The sequence below is a fragment of the Hyposmocoma kahamanoa genome, unplaced genomic scaffold (genome assembly GCF_003589595.1).
Source record: "Hyposmocoma kahamanoa isolate Upper Pololo Valley unplaced genomic scaffold, ASM358959v1 66, whole genome shotgun sequence".
In the NCBI taxonomy this organism is placed as follows: Eukaryota; Metazoa; Arthropoda; class Insecta; order Lepidoptera; family Cosmopterigidae; genus Hyposmocoma; species Hyposmocoma kahamanoa.
Window position 1 is genome coordinate 9,767,145 of NW_020653854.1, and position 13,751 is coordinate 9,780,895.

Below are 13,751 nucleotides of genomic sequence, written 5' to 3' on the forward strand. Positions count from 1 at the left end.
CGTCTGTGGCTATCGTCACGATAAGCCGAACGACAGTGTTGTGTTTGACCTTCATTAAACTACCGTGTGTGCATTGCTGTTGTATTGTAGCTAGTGTGCTTTATCGACTTTCGAGAATATTCTATTAAATTCGTTATTTTTCTTCAAACTCTTGTACGTCCAAATTACATCTAACTAATTATTTATTATAATTCAATGAATAAACCACAACTCATAACATGGTATTACTAATGATAATTGTAAACACTTAATTCCCTCTTTATCGAAGTTACGAGGTTATCCAAATGAAATGAAATTTCGAAATAATGAATTATACCTAACTCAAGCGAAATTACATCACATTTTCTAATTCGTATTAATTTATTCCGACTTCAAAGGTAAATGAAATCACAATTCCTGCATTTGAAATGGTTGATTGCGAGCCTGATTCACGGCAAGAGACAGTGGGAAGCTCTCGGAAAATTTAAATACGTATCGTTTCTTCCTCCTTCTTTTACTGCTTTTGCGCTGTTGCGAGATTCATGAGTTCTCTAGAGAATATCGGGTACGATACGGATGTCAATGCTGTAAAAATCTGTACAGTATATGTAAATATAAACCTAATATTTGTACTTGTTTTTTGTCTCATCCATCACACTAATGTTATATTTCACCTTACTTACAGTCCGTAATTAAAAAGCTAGTACAATTACGTTACGTATTTCTGTATGCACTAAATAAGCTGTTCATTCCCTAAAACCTACACATATTGTGTTATCATATTATATTCACGTTACTTGTATTCCGTAATTAAAAAGCTAATACAATTTATCGAGTTCTTAGGTTTTCGCGATTGTTACACATAGGAATGAAACTATTTTTCCGGATTTAAATCGCGTATATTTGTTTTTTCAAACAAACCGACGTTTCGGGCCCTTTACAGGTCCCATGGTCACGGTTGACTGAGTGACTTGAGTGTGATTTATTTTGAGTGAATTTGAGTCTATTCTAATCCATGCGCTATCATGTGTGCCTCAAGGATCAAGTCTTGGCCCTCTATTGTTCATAGCTTTCATTAATGACCTTTTGAACATGATTAAGTGTGCATGTCTGGCATACGCTGACGCCATCAAAATTTTGTGTCGAATGAATTACTTGAAGGATTGTTTGGCTGTTCAATTCAATCTTGACATAATAACAAATTGTGCAACAACAGCTGCATTACTCTGAATGCAAAAAAGTGTGAGCTTCACTTTCACCAGAAACAAAAAGCCATTGAATTATGCTTACAGCATTAACAGTGGTGTATCGGAAGCGTTGGGAGGGACTTGGGTGTCATGTTTGATGCAGTGCTTTCGTTTAGGCCCCATTAAGACTTCATATGCAATAAAGCATGTGCTTAACAACCTACACACATCAAAAAAAGTTTGCGATCAGTTTGAAAACTTAACATATTTTTAATATGTGGAAATATTATTAAGAAATATGTAATAAATAGTTTTTTGTTAAAAGTACAACATTAAACAAATAATTAAAATTAAAAACAAATAATAGTATCACTAAAGAGGTTTTTGAAATATTTTTAGAAATTAAAAAATATTTCAAGTTTTAAAAGTGATCGCAAACTTTTTTTGATGTGTGTATGTAGGTTGTTATCTTTAATCCTCCGTAACACTAGATCAACTTTGATTCTTGAGATGTTTAAGTGCAAAATACGGACGACAACGTTAGCTGTCTAATTACACCGATCGCTTACGCAAATTCAACATGATTAGTCTCGAGGATCGTAGGCAAATGTCAGACCTATATACTTTGCATGAAATTGTTGATTGTACCCTGAATTCTCAGCTGATCGATTACCTCGTACATGACAACTAACATAGTATCATCTCAAAATGGCTTTAATTTATATTAATATTACCTATTTAGTTTCAAAGCGACAGTTGTCACGTCATTTTGAAATTAAATCGTATATGAATGACACATCAATATAGCGAAATTTTGGAGATAAATTATTTATATAACGCAAAATTGAGGTAAAATATAATATAATGCAATTTTTGAGATATTACTATGATAGTAGTCAAGTGCGACCTGTATTTTAGAGTACCTACTCGCTCCGTGCGTATCCCACAGCTGCTCAGCTGTGGGATACGCACCTCTTACAAAAAACAATGTTTCACAAATCGATCGTATAATAGCATCCCACCATGACATTTTTCTGTAGTATTAAGTGCTTCAAAATGTACACTAGTATAAGTAAAAAATAGCGGCCCTATTTTGTTTAACGTCTTTCCTTTTATATTATTATATATTTATTTATATTATTATTATTTTATATTTTCCTAATATGAATGTTATGTACAATTATAATTGGATATCAAATTTATAATGTTACATATGTAATAGGTAAGTCTAACTCAGACCTATTCAAAGCGAGAGTAAATAGGCATTAATTAGATGTGCATGCTATATCGACGTCTTCATCACCAATTTCCATCAGGTGAGAATTGAGATGGAGGTCAAACGTGCACTTATTTTTTACAAAAAAAAAAAGAAATATTTGTAGTCTGTTATCTGTTATTATACCGTATAAAATAAAATAACGTTAGTTATTTCTGTATGAACTAAATAAGCTGTTCATTATCTAAAACAAACCCAAATTTAATTTGATCACATAATTTATTTGGACCTACCAGAACAAAGGTACATTACCGACCGTTAAAACATTTTCCATTACCGTGAAAAACCACTCCATACATCTGAACCTAGTAATAAAATACCTGTCTCCTAAAACACAGCCTTTTTCTCTAGCTACGAGTCCACACCCTTCTCAATCTTACGTCTCTTACATACATAGGTACTAAGTACAGACAAAAAATTTCAAAAGTCTTAATGTAAAAGTTTCTTTTTTTATAAAATATTCTACAACAAAGCAAAGGTTCTACAACAACCTCGCTTGATGGTAATTGACGATATGATTAAAGATGGAGCGTGAGTAGGCTTGTCTAGAAAGTGCCTGTTCACTCGCACCTTGAAAGAAGCCACGTTATATATATTTGTTGAAGAACAGATCAATGCGCAAATAACTCCATACGATAAGAGAAAGAAAAACGCTTCGTGCGAATTCGTGAATGCCAATAACGTAAGGTTGAAATCTTGGCTCAAGACTAGTTTTCGTAGATGGAAAGGGTACGACGTTTTATTCTTACGAGGTACTCTCGCTGAAATACATAGGTACCATTCTTGTAAAAACATTACAAGAAAAGAGGACCAAAATTCAAATAATGTTTTTGTGTCCGGAAATACAACAGAGTATAAATTGAAAAAAATTGTATAAATAGTAATGGGGTTTTCAGTTTTGTTTTTATATTTTTCTTACGCTGAATCATGTCATTGGATAAGTTTAAAGCCAGATACTAATAATCAACATTTAATTATTAAAAATAAACAGAAAACACACGTATTATTATTTGATTTTTAATTCGGGACTCACGTATAAATAGACGTTTCGGACGTATTGCAACGTCCATGGTCTCGAAGGCACTGAAGAGGCGGGTGTCAGCATCTTTTAGCCGTGCGAGTTTTTCTAACTACCCGCACTTGATCTTCATTATTTATTTGTGCATTAAATATGTTTTATATTCAAAGTACACGTGTTATTTTCTGCACCAGTAATGAAATAAATTCTGCTATCCATGCTGACATGAAAATCTGTGACTCCCTGCTATGGTCAAGTAACAGTTAATTTATAGATGAATTTAAACAATTTGTGTGGTTTTCACGAATTTACATTTATAAAAAGTATTCCTATGACCTCAGCAGTTGTTGCTAGGAATTGAATGTGGGATGAATATATACGACGCAATAGCACCCTCAGGACAGACTTTGACTGCAGTAAAATGTTCGAACATGATCTTTGTTTGTTTATCTTATGGATAACGATATTGCATATTTTATGTATTGTGTGTTGTATAATATGTTTAAGAATAAATATATTAGTTTATTTTATTTTATTTATTTAAACTTCATTGCACACAAAACAGTACAAATGGCGGACTTAATGCCATTAGGCATTCTCTACCAGTCAACCGAGAACTGGATTCAAAATCATTAACAGGGGTGCATAACATGATAATGAAAACAGATAGGAAGAAGTTTATAAATAATTATGATATATAGTTTAAACACAATATAAACATAGCACATAGTATTATATGACTAACTATACTTATATATGCAATCTATATAAACATAAATATATAATACATACAATATATATTTAATATACATATTTATATATAACAATATCAGACTATAGGGATGTAGATTCAGACTCCAATATGAAATCGCGGACTAATTGCTTGAAAGCTAGTTTATTCAGCGCTTTTTGAATATGGGGCGGTAGAGCGTTCCAGAGTCGTATTGCTTAAAGAGTAAATGAATTAGAAAGAAAACCAGTACGGTGAGAAGGAATTTAAAAAGTCAATTTGCTGTCTGAGCGAAGATTGCGATTATAGGATGCTCCCAAATATTGAAATTTACCAAATATTAACATATAGAGTTCTTAGGTTTTCGCGATTGTTACACATAGGAAATGAAACTATTTTTCCGGATTTAAATCGCGTATATTTGTTTTTTCAAACAAACCGACGTTTCGGGCCCTTTACAGGTCCCATGGTCACGGTTGACTGAGGTGGTACAGTATACATACATAACTGGTTGAAGACTGTACCACCTCAGTCAACCGTGACCATGGGACCTGTAAAGGGCCCGAAACGTCGGTTTGTTTGAAAAAACAAATATACGCGATTTAAATCCGGAAAAATAGTTTCATTTCCTATATTAACATATACTTTTATTTCAAATTTACTGTTCTTCTCAAAACTATTATCGATTGAAGACATGCTTCAAGTGCTTACGTAAATGTTTTGATTGATATTTGGGACATCTTTGCACTATTTCGGTGAAAAAATTGTAGAATGCGTCATTTATACTCCATAAAACTATAGAATATTTGGCGATAATTGCAAGTCACAATCAATACTTTTAGAGATGAGAACTTTCAAAGTTTAATCAAAAATGGCAAACAATTGTCGCGTATTTTGTGCGCCATATTTGACCTGAAGGAAAAATGGTATAAGTGTTCCTGTTGCTATAAGGATTTTAAACGCGTCACGTGTATTATTTATTTATCTACGCAGGTATTTGTTTGTTTAAACGTAACAGAGAAATAAAACCACGTTATTACGCCGACGCCTAGTCTCAAGCATTTGCTTCGGAAAAGGAAAAATAAAAAGTTTAGTCTAACTTGCTAAAGAGAACAGTATTTCCCTACGGCACGACGTTTTAATAGAGTCTAGTTAGCAGAAGGTTTCTCTAGGGGGTACGTAGCAACAGTGGCCGTGGTGGGAGGCATGGGGGGCGGGGACTCCCTGTACGTGGGCGAGTCTGTAGTACTTGGTAGTACTAGTACAGCGCGTGTTGTTGTTGTGTCTATACCGTATTGCGCAGGCGCGGACTCTGTCGACCAGACCTGTACCAAGACGCAAATCGGCCTCGATCTCATGTAGCCGCATAAAAGACATTTTTTATCGCTATAAATCTATGCGGCGTTTGTCGGAACTATGCCGTTACGGTGATGAGCGTCCGCCTTAACACGCAATAAAACAATTTTCGTCGTTTAAATGAACGTCCGTCTACTTCCAAATGGAATAAAGAGCTACTTTTCTACGCAGCAACTTGATGACGTTTATTTATTTTTTATTTATATTATATTAGGTTTATTTTTTTTGTAAATATATTATGTATAACATTTGAAAATTTCAGTTTAGGAAATACAAAGCAAATACTCATATATGTGTAGATGACCATTAGTACCTACTGATATAATATGATTGGTGAAATTATAGGCACATGGGACTTGCCGACTTATGTCTCAGGGTGTCGGGCGCAGTGACAGTGCCCCTTAGATCTTTGTGGTTTAAAACTCTGAGTGGCACTGTAACTGTTAGGGTTGGGCGTGTTACCACCAGATGCAAGACTTCTTCGTCCCGTCACTTAGTTGTATAAAAAAAATTTTAAATCGGATCACTCACCTTCATCTTGGTTGCTCCCAAGCAACACTTCTGTATTATGAAAATTGCCTTCCTTCATCATAGTGTCAGGGTCCTTGGGGAGAAAGACACCGTCAACTGTTGGAGCAGATGGAAACCCTAATATACCAGTATACGAGTTCCATTGCTGAACCGATATTGTCTTAGCATCGACACCACGCATGCAGTCCATAACCAAACTCGGATCGACGGCCAATAAGGTGCTGTTACAATTACAGTCATCTACCAAAACATTCCCAATAACTTGTGCCCGCTCTCCAGTCATCCAACTCCATGGAGCGTTCAATGTTCCCGATTGTAATATACCGCGTTTGAATAATCCCTTCATCTCTGGCGAGAGCATGTGTAAACTCACACTCCCACCACCCGCCGACTCCCCAAACAATGTTATTAAATCTGGATCTCCACCAAACGCCCGAGCGTTCTCTTTAATCCACCGTATCGCTAATTGTTGATCCCACAGACCCATGTTACCGGGTGCTTCCTCGCTTCCAGGGGAAAAATATTTATTCAAATACAAAAATCCAAAAGCACCAACTCTATACTGCATGGAAGCCACTATCACATCACTGGAGGAAGCCATTATGTCTGCTTTGTACAGGTCGAGAGTAGCCGTGCCACTCATATACCCTCCACCATATATCCAAACAAGTATTGGCACTTTTGGCCTCTCTGCAAGAGGTTTATCTTGATGGTGGCGAACCCTTAGATGTTGAGGCACCCATATATTTAAATACAAACAGTCCTCTGAAATATTAGTGTTAGGATTCCACATTTCCTCTCCTTCAAATCCAGGGAAGTATTCGTACCTTTCTTGATAGCAGCTGTTAGGCATACTAGTGGCTTCGAGAACCCCATGCCAGGGTTCAATTGGTACGGGTTTTCGAAACCTAAGTGGACCTATAGGGGGTTTAGCGAATGGAATACCAGTGAAGATGTGTACTTCTCTGCCCATTACAGTCTTGGCGTATCCTTTGACGAGCCCACTCTTTGTCTCGACAACGAGTGGGTCGTTGTGGAAATTCTTCGGCGTGGGTGTGGTGGTGGGTGTTGTTTGCGTTGTTGATGTTGTGGTATCATGATGATTTGCCCACGACCGCCCCCACACTCCGGATACAAAGCAACACAATAAAAGTTTTGTGAATAGAACTCTGCTATGGCAGATCATTTCGCAGATTTTCGTAATTTGTTTCACTTTAACGCGACATATAATGCAGTCGGAAGTAATCCGCCAGCTTAATAAGGTTCTTATTGAAACACATTTCTCTCTTCACTCGGGTTCCAACAGAATGTACCTGAAAATGAAACACAAACAGGTTAGAAATGTATTCATTAAAACGCAGGTAAGGTGACTAGAAACCATCATGATTAGAAAGAAAACAAAGTAGTTTGTTGATAGGAAGAGCTTTAAATGGCATTTAATATAGGTACTTAAGGCCGGCCATACACGCTACGGTATACCAGAGAGGACTACCTGTGCACTTGTGCACTGTGGACATACCTGCGCAGGTAGACCTCTTGTCGTAGTGTATGTGGGACTATCCGGTATTCGGTTAATTTCGATATGGCATCGATGGAAGACGACGACGATGCAATGATTTTTCAAGTATTTTCTTATTAGTTGAATTGGATGTCGTCATTTTTTATTACGCACAGCGGTACGATGCGATCGACGCTAACTTATACCATAATTAGAAATCACATGGTGCGACCTGCGCAGGCGACCGTAGTACACACGCGCACAGTTTCACCGTACGGTATCACTCAAAAGAATTGAGTTTCGATCTTGCGCCGATCACCTGTGCAGGTATACAAAAATGCACAGGTCTGTTCCAACACACGTTCGGGCTGCCTGCACAGGTACGCCTGCACAGGTAAACCTCTCCGATATACCGTAGCGTGTATGGCCGGCATAAGGGAACTGTACCGCGTAATATTATAAATTATAATATTTGACAAGAATCGACTAATACTCGTAAATACTTATTATTAGAAAGGGCATAAATGTATGTGTGGACACTGAAGCCCCCTCCCATGCCCTTACAAGCGTGGGCGGCGCAGGCTCTGTGGCCAGAGTGGCCGGAAACCCCAAAAGGCTCAAATACGCCAATTTTGCTCAGTACCACAGCTTTGTACCTTTTGCAGTTGAAACCCTGGGTCCCTGGTGACCATAGAGAAACTTCTAGCGAATGAGCTGTCGGATCGCCGCATAGATGCCTCCGGTGACCACAAGGCTGGTAGTTATTTCCGCCAAAGAATAAGTTTAGCAATTCAAAGGGGAAATGTTGCCAGCCTTCTGGGCACGATGCCCCAGGGTACGACACTCGATGAAATTTTGTATTTATAAACTTTCTTACTTTTTTTATGTATCTACCTGCTACTATAATTAACATTTAGTTAGTGTATATTTATGGTACAACTTAATAAATATAAATATTACTTTCTATTGAATTCATATTGGAACTATTAGAAACACTCGATTCAAATGCCTTACGTGTCGCTACATTGATCGTGATAGTTGCAATTAGTAACGTACAGAACATATCCATTAGCAGAATTTAAAAAGAAAGATTTTATTGTCGTGGAAATGATAAATCAATCACAATCAAATTCCTGGACCGAGCCTTAGCGCCCGTAAGTGGATTGACCGACGTAATGCGCGATAGAATAACATCTATGGCTCTCTGCTATTAAGTGCTTTGGTGTTGCCATTGTGTTTTTATTAGCTAAAAGGAAAATGTTTTTAACCAGAACCTTAATGGTAAAATATTTTGTTAAAATACAATGTATATTGGCGTGAATTGACATAGGTGTGATACATTTAACTACTGGTAATAATTTTTCATACTTAAGGTACAGCCAACAACACACTTTGAAAATTACAGTGGAATTCAAATTTTAAGTATAAAGTTAGATATGCCACAGCATTACCGTCCGACTGTCGTTTTTCTTCATACACTTCGTGTCTCGCAAGGGACTGTAAATGGAAAACGAATTGAAAATCTCGGTGGCCCAGCGGTTAGCAATGAGGAGGTCTCAGTTTCAAAACACAAACACAGGAACAAACTTTTCAAAATTAGTTTTTATCTGGGTAATCTGGGAATTTGGATTAGAGAGAGAATTATTTCATTTATTTCAGAGCATACAAACTGTTTCGCAGAAGCAAAATATTTTTTTTATTTTCGCAGCTAAAATAGAAAATATTTAGAGCAGTGTAATATTTTCAATAAGTACGAAACAAAAATCTGCATGTTTCTTAATTATTATGACCTACCGCCTCTCAAGCAAAGGCCATGCGTTCGAATCCGGTCTGGCACCTATGAGTTTTTCAGAATTGATGTGCGAAATTCAAAATGACATGTACCATGAGCTTTTCGGTGATGGAAAATATCATGATGAAATCTGCACATCGAAGTAGTTTCACAAGTTCCCAACCCGCATTAGACCAGGGTGGCGGACTAAACCATTGCCAGACAGGAGGCCCGTGCCTAAAGTGGGATGTATAAATGGATTGAAGACGATGAATTTTTTCTTACAAAATAAGTTTCCTAAAAATATTATTTATCTTCTCAATAATTATTGTACTGTTTGTTTATGTGATACTCTACAATCATAACACTTAAAAAATGCATTCCAATTAAAAAAAATCTTAGTTCATAGGTAAACAAATACACTTGTCAATCACACACAATCGTCGAATTGATCAAGACTATCACTTAAGAAAGTAGATCCCTATAAGAAAACATACATACCTATGTAGTAAGAGTGATCGCTCTTTGTAAATAGACATTAGAGCTCACTAAAAATGGCAAGAGAACGTTCAACAGATAGTTCTTCTCTTGTACAATCGATTCACGTCCCAGTGAGGCGACCCGGCGATCCCGGATTTGGGGTCGCAATCGAAAGCAATCATTATTTCATCGGACGATCGGATCGCTCGCCGGGGACATATAAATTGTTCCAGGTTCACAATATGTCTCGGAAAACAAATATTCAATTGACCGTATGGGTGTTCACTTCACAAATATTTTGTTCATATTTACTTGAAATTCGGCGAAGGAAATTTAGTTTGTTTTCATTGGATGCAGTGGTGTGATTCACAAATTATTTAAAGCTTCAAGTTAACGAAAATAAACACGTTAGGGAGTTGTCACACTTATTAACGCGAAATCGACTTGAGTCGATCAGAGAAAGCTTATGTGTACGCAATAAGAGCTAAAAAGACGTTGCGCGCTTCGCTTGCGCTCGGACCGCCCTGACGCGATACTCACAACAGCTTTTTTACTCGGACATAAGGATTTTTGTGATCGGCTCAAGCCGAATGTTGGTGACTCTCTTGGCCAATTATGGTTACAAAACTTAGTCTGAAACTAAAATATATCATAGCGACTCTCAGAGCTCACCAACTAATGTGGAAAAAAATGAACCAACCTTACAAGGTTATTCGTCCAACTCACTTTAAGACCACTAACATCATCGAATCGGGAGAAATATTTATATGGCCTACATTTATTTCTCTCGTGAGTTTGGGTGTAATTTGTGGTTGTCTATGTGTGTGTCCATAGCACCCGCGACACAGGGTTTCCCTAGTGCGGGGCTATGTTGAGTGTGTGCGTTGAGTGTGTGTGTGTGCGTTATCGAATAGATTTCTAAGAAAGCTTCTCACACCTCTTTAAGAGAATTCTACAATCTGTACACAGATATTTGAGTTCATTATACATAAAGTAAACTGCGGTTTAAAATATTAAATACATTTTCACGCAATTAATTTCGGGCTTAAGTAACCTATTTGGCAGAATAATAAAGTGTGTGCTCTGAAAATTGACTAGCGAAGAGGGTCTGGTCGAAATAAATCCGACGTTTATTTTATACCAATTAATTATTTTGTTATGCGCAGTTTAAAGTGATTTTAATTGTCCATAGACACTGAATATCCCTATCCACCGACCTGAGACAGCGAGTTCGGGGGGAGATTGCGGGCTCCCCGGTAAGACCAGGGTACGGCGGGTAGACGTCCGGGCTGAGCCCTCCGTTAGTGATACGCCTTCACGGGCGTCTCTGGCGGACCCGGACTTGAGTATGGACTCGCCGGGGTTTGTGTTTAGCTGCAAGGATGAACACGTTCATCTGCTCTGGTAGTTTGTGTTACAACATAATAACAACTTTTGTCTCAAGGTGACAGGCGCAGTAGCAGTATCCCTCCGATCTTTGCGATTTGAAATTCTGAGTGGCACTGCAACTGTTATGGGCAGGCGTGTCGCTTTCCATCAGGCGCACGACCTGTTAATCCCGTCTCGTGGTATCATAAAGAAAATATATTTTCTAAAACATATTTTCGCATGTTTGCTTTAGTTTTGTCTTTAATGAATTTTAACGTTTGAACATCGCAAAAAATCCTAATATTTACCGTGTTCGAGTAGTAGTTGAGAAGTGTAGTCTCAGCCTATTTGACAGCAGTGTGTCAATGCGTAAAGTTACAAATATTATAAATAAAAATTTGAACAGCGAATTTAAAGTCAAATAATATCCAGAGGTCCTCTAAAATTGGCCAATACTTTGGCAAAGGATTCTACGGTGAGTGAAAAAACTTTCATAAGTTCTCATCGATAAAAAAAGCTGTTTAAGCCCAATACAAAGAAAAAACACATAGAAAAATTCCTAAGATCTGTGGGCTCAATCCGTAGCTCAGTTGGCGGAGCGGTAGCCACGTTGAGGCAACAGTCGCTAGTTCGAGCCCAATCGGGTCGAAGACATTTTTATTTGTGCTCGTTCGATTTTTTTATCAATAAAAAAGATTTCAAGAAATATTCCGTAATACAAAAACTATACGTAATACTATAACTACATCGACACTGCAAAGGTAAAACGTTTAACTTGCTTTTGGAAAATATTACAGAAGAGATATTTAAAGTAGTTTTTTGAAGAAAAAAAATTCTAACTCTAATTTTATTTGTTACATGGAAAACTAGAGTTGGCGAGACGCTTGCCTGGTGATTTTGAATAGAGGGAGGAGGAGAAGAGATTGATAATCCTTTGGGATTTTCAGAAACGTATTTATATGCGGCTATTTACAAGACAACTGAGAGTAACAAAAACAAAACATCTGAATACAAATGTAAATGAATAAAAAAACAAACTATATCATAAAGTATGTACTCGCGCACGTGAAAGGTTCAGCTTTTCCATTTAACAAATAAAAGTAGAATTAGATTTTTTAAAATATTTTCCAAATGCACGTTAGGAAGACGACATGTCTACATTTCCAGCGTCGACATATTTAATTATTAATGCTCATTCATGACTGTACAGGATGTGTACTGTTCAGTGTTGCTAGATTTTGTGGGTTACGTCATTGGTCCACGTCATTGGTCCACTGCAGCCCGATTGTAATGTAAGTCTTCCTACCATAGACTACATGGAATCAAAATTGATTAGAATCGATTTTCATGAGCAATATCCTCCAAAGAATTTAAACATTATTACAAAACCTCACAAGGAAGAATATCGACAACATAAAGATATAAAATATATAGAAGGCCTCAATTGATAACGATGAAGAGCACATTTCATAACGGTCAAGGGTCTCTCGATAGAATAGCTTCCATTTTATCGGGACTCAATACGCTATGAACACATAAAACCTCCTTAGTGCTTTTTGAGCAATGAATTGTGTAGATAAATGTTTTATAATGTACTGCTTTTTATTTACATGTAACTATTGTAGAATATCTAAGTTTTAACATTTTTTAGAAATAGTTTGCATACGTATAGAGTTCTTAGTGTATCTATTATCATGTTATACTATGTTTTTATGATAACCAGGTAAGATATACCGATGTATGTTCCATACTTATGGCCAGTTTAATTTGTATTTTAATATCATTAATCGTTGTTTTTAATAAGAACTGTTATTTGTAACATGATATCGTATCGTATTTGTGTTTAATAATAATTGTTTTTTTTTATAATATCAAGTGTAGTATCTACACGCCTGTCCATAACAGTTGTAGTGCCACTCAGACCTTCAAATCGCAAAGATCTGAAGGACACTGCTACTGCGCCCGTCACCTTGAGACATAAGTTGACAAGTTTTAAGTGCCTATAATTTTACCAGCAACCTTACGCTTCAAAACCGGAACACAGTAATGCTGACATTACTGCTTGGCGGCAGAAATAGGTAAGGTGGCAGTACTTCACTGAATGAACTCTTTTACAAGGAGCTCTACTGCTACTAAAACTTATTTGTAATATGGTAACACATCGTGTAAGTTATTTGCAGTAGGATATTTTTTTTTATAATTGGCAACTCGGAACATATAAAAAGATTTTATTGAATAAACCAATTTAAATCTGGTTAATCGTGATTTGATTTCTTAGGTGAGGAGGATTGTCAGGGTTCCGCGATTGTTACACATAGGAAATGAAACAATTTTCGAATTTAATCGCGTATACAGTCAGCGATGACCATGGGACCTGTAATGGGGCCTGAAACGTTGTGCTTGTTAAAAAAACACAAATATATGCCATATGAAATTTATTGAATATTTTACTACCATGATTTTTAAATATTTTTCGGCGTGGTATGTTGAAGACGCTAGTTTCAATTCAGCCGGATCGAAGGAATTATTCTTAGTGTTCGATCTTTGTATTAATAAT

At 36.7% G+C, this 13,751-nt stretch overlaps 1 protein-coding gene across 2 annotated transcripts in view; it reads right to left on the bottom strand.

The window, feature by feature from the left end:
- Positions 1-13,751, bottom strand: part of LOC113231988 (acetylcholinesterase-like) — a 138,275-nt gene that overhangs the window by 51,999 nt on the left and 72,525 nt on the right. For both annotated transcript variants that reach the window (XM_026466607.1, XM_026466608.1), the window contains exon 2: positions 6,078-7,390. In XM_026466607.1, coding sequence (XP_026322392.1) covers positions 6,078-7,263 — 1,186 coding nt within the window. In that variant the 5' untranslated portion in view covers positions 7,264-7,390. The remainder of the gene's footprint in view (positions 1-6,077; positions 7,391-13,751) is intronic.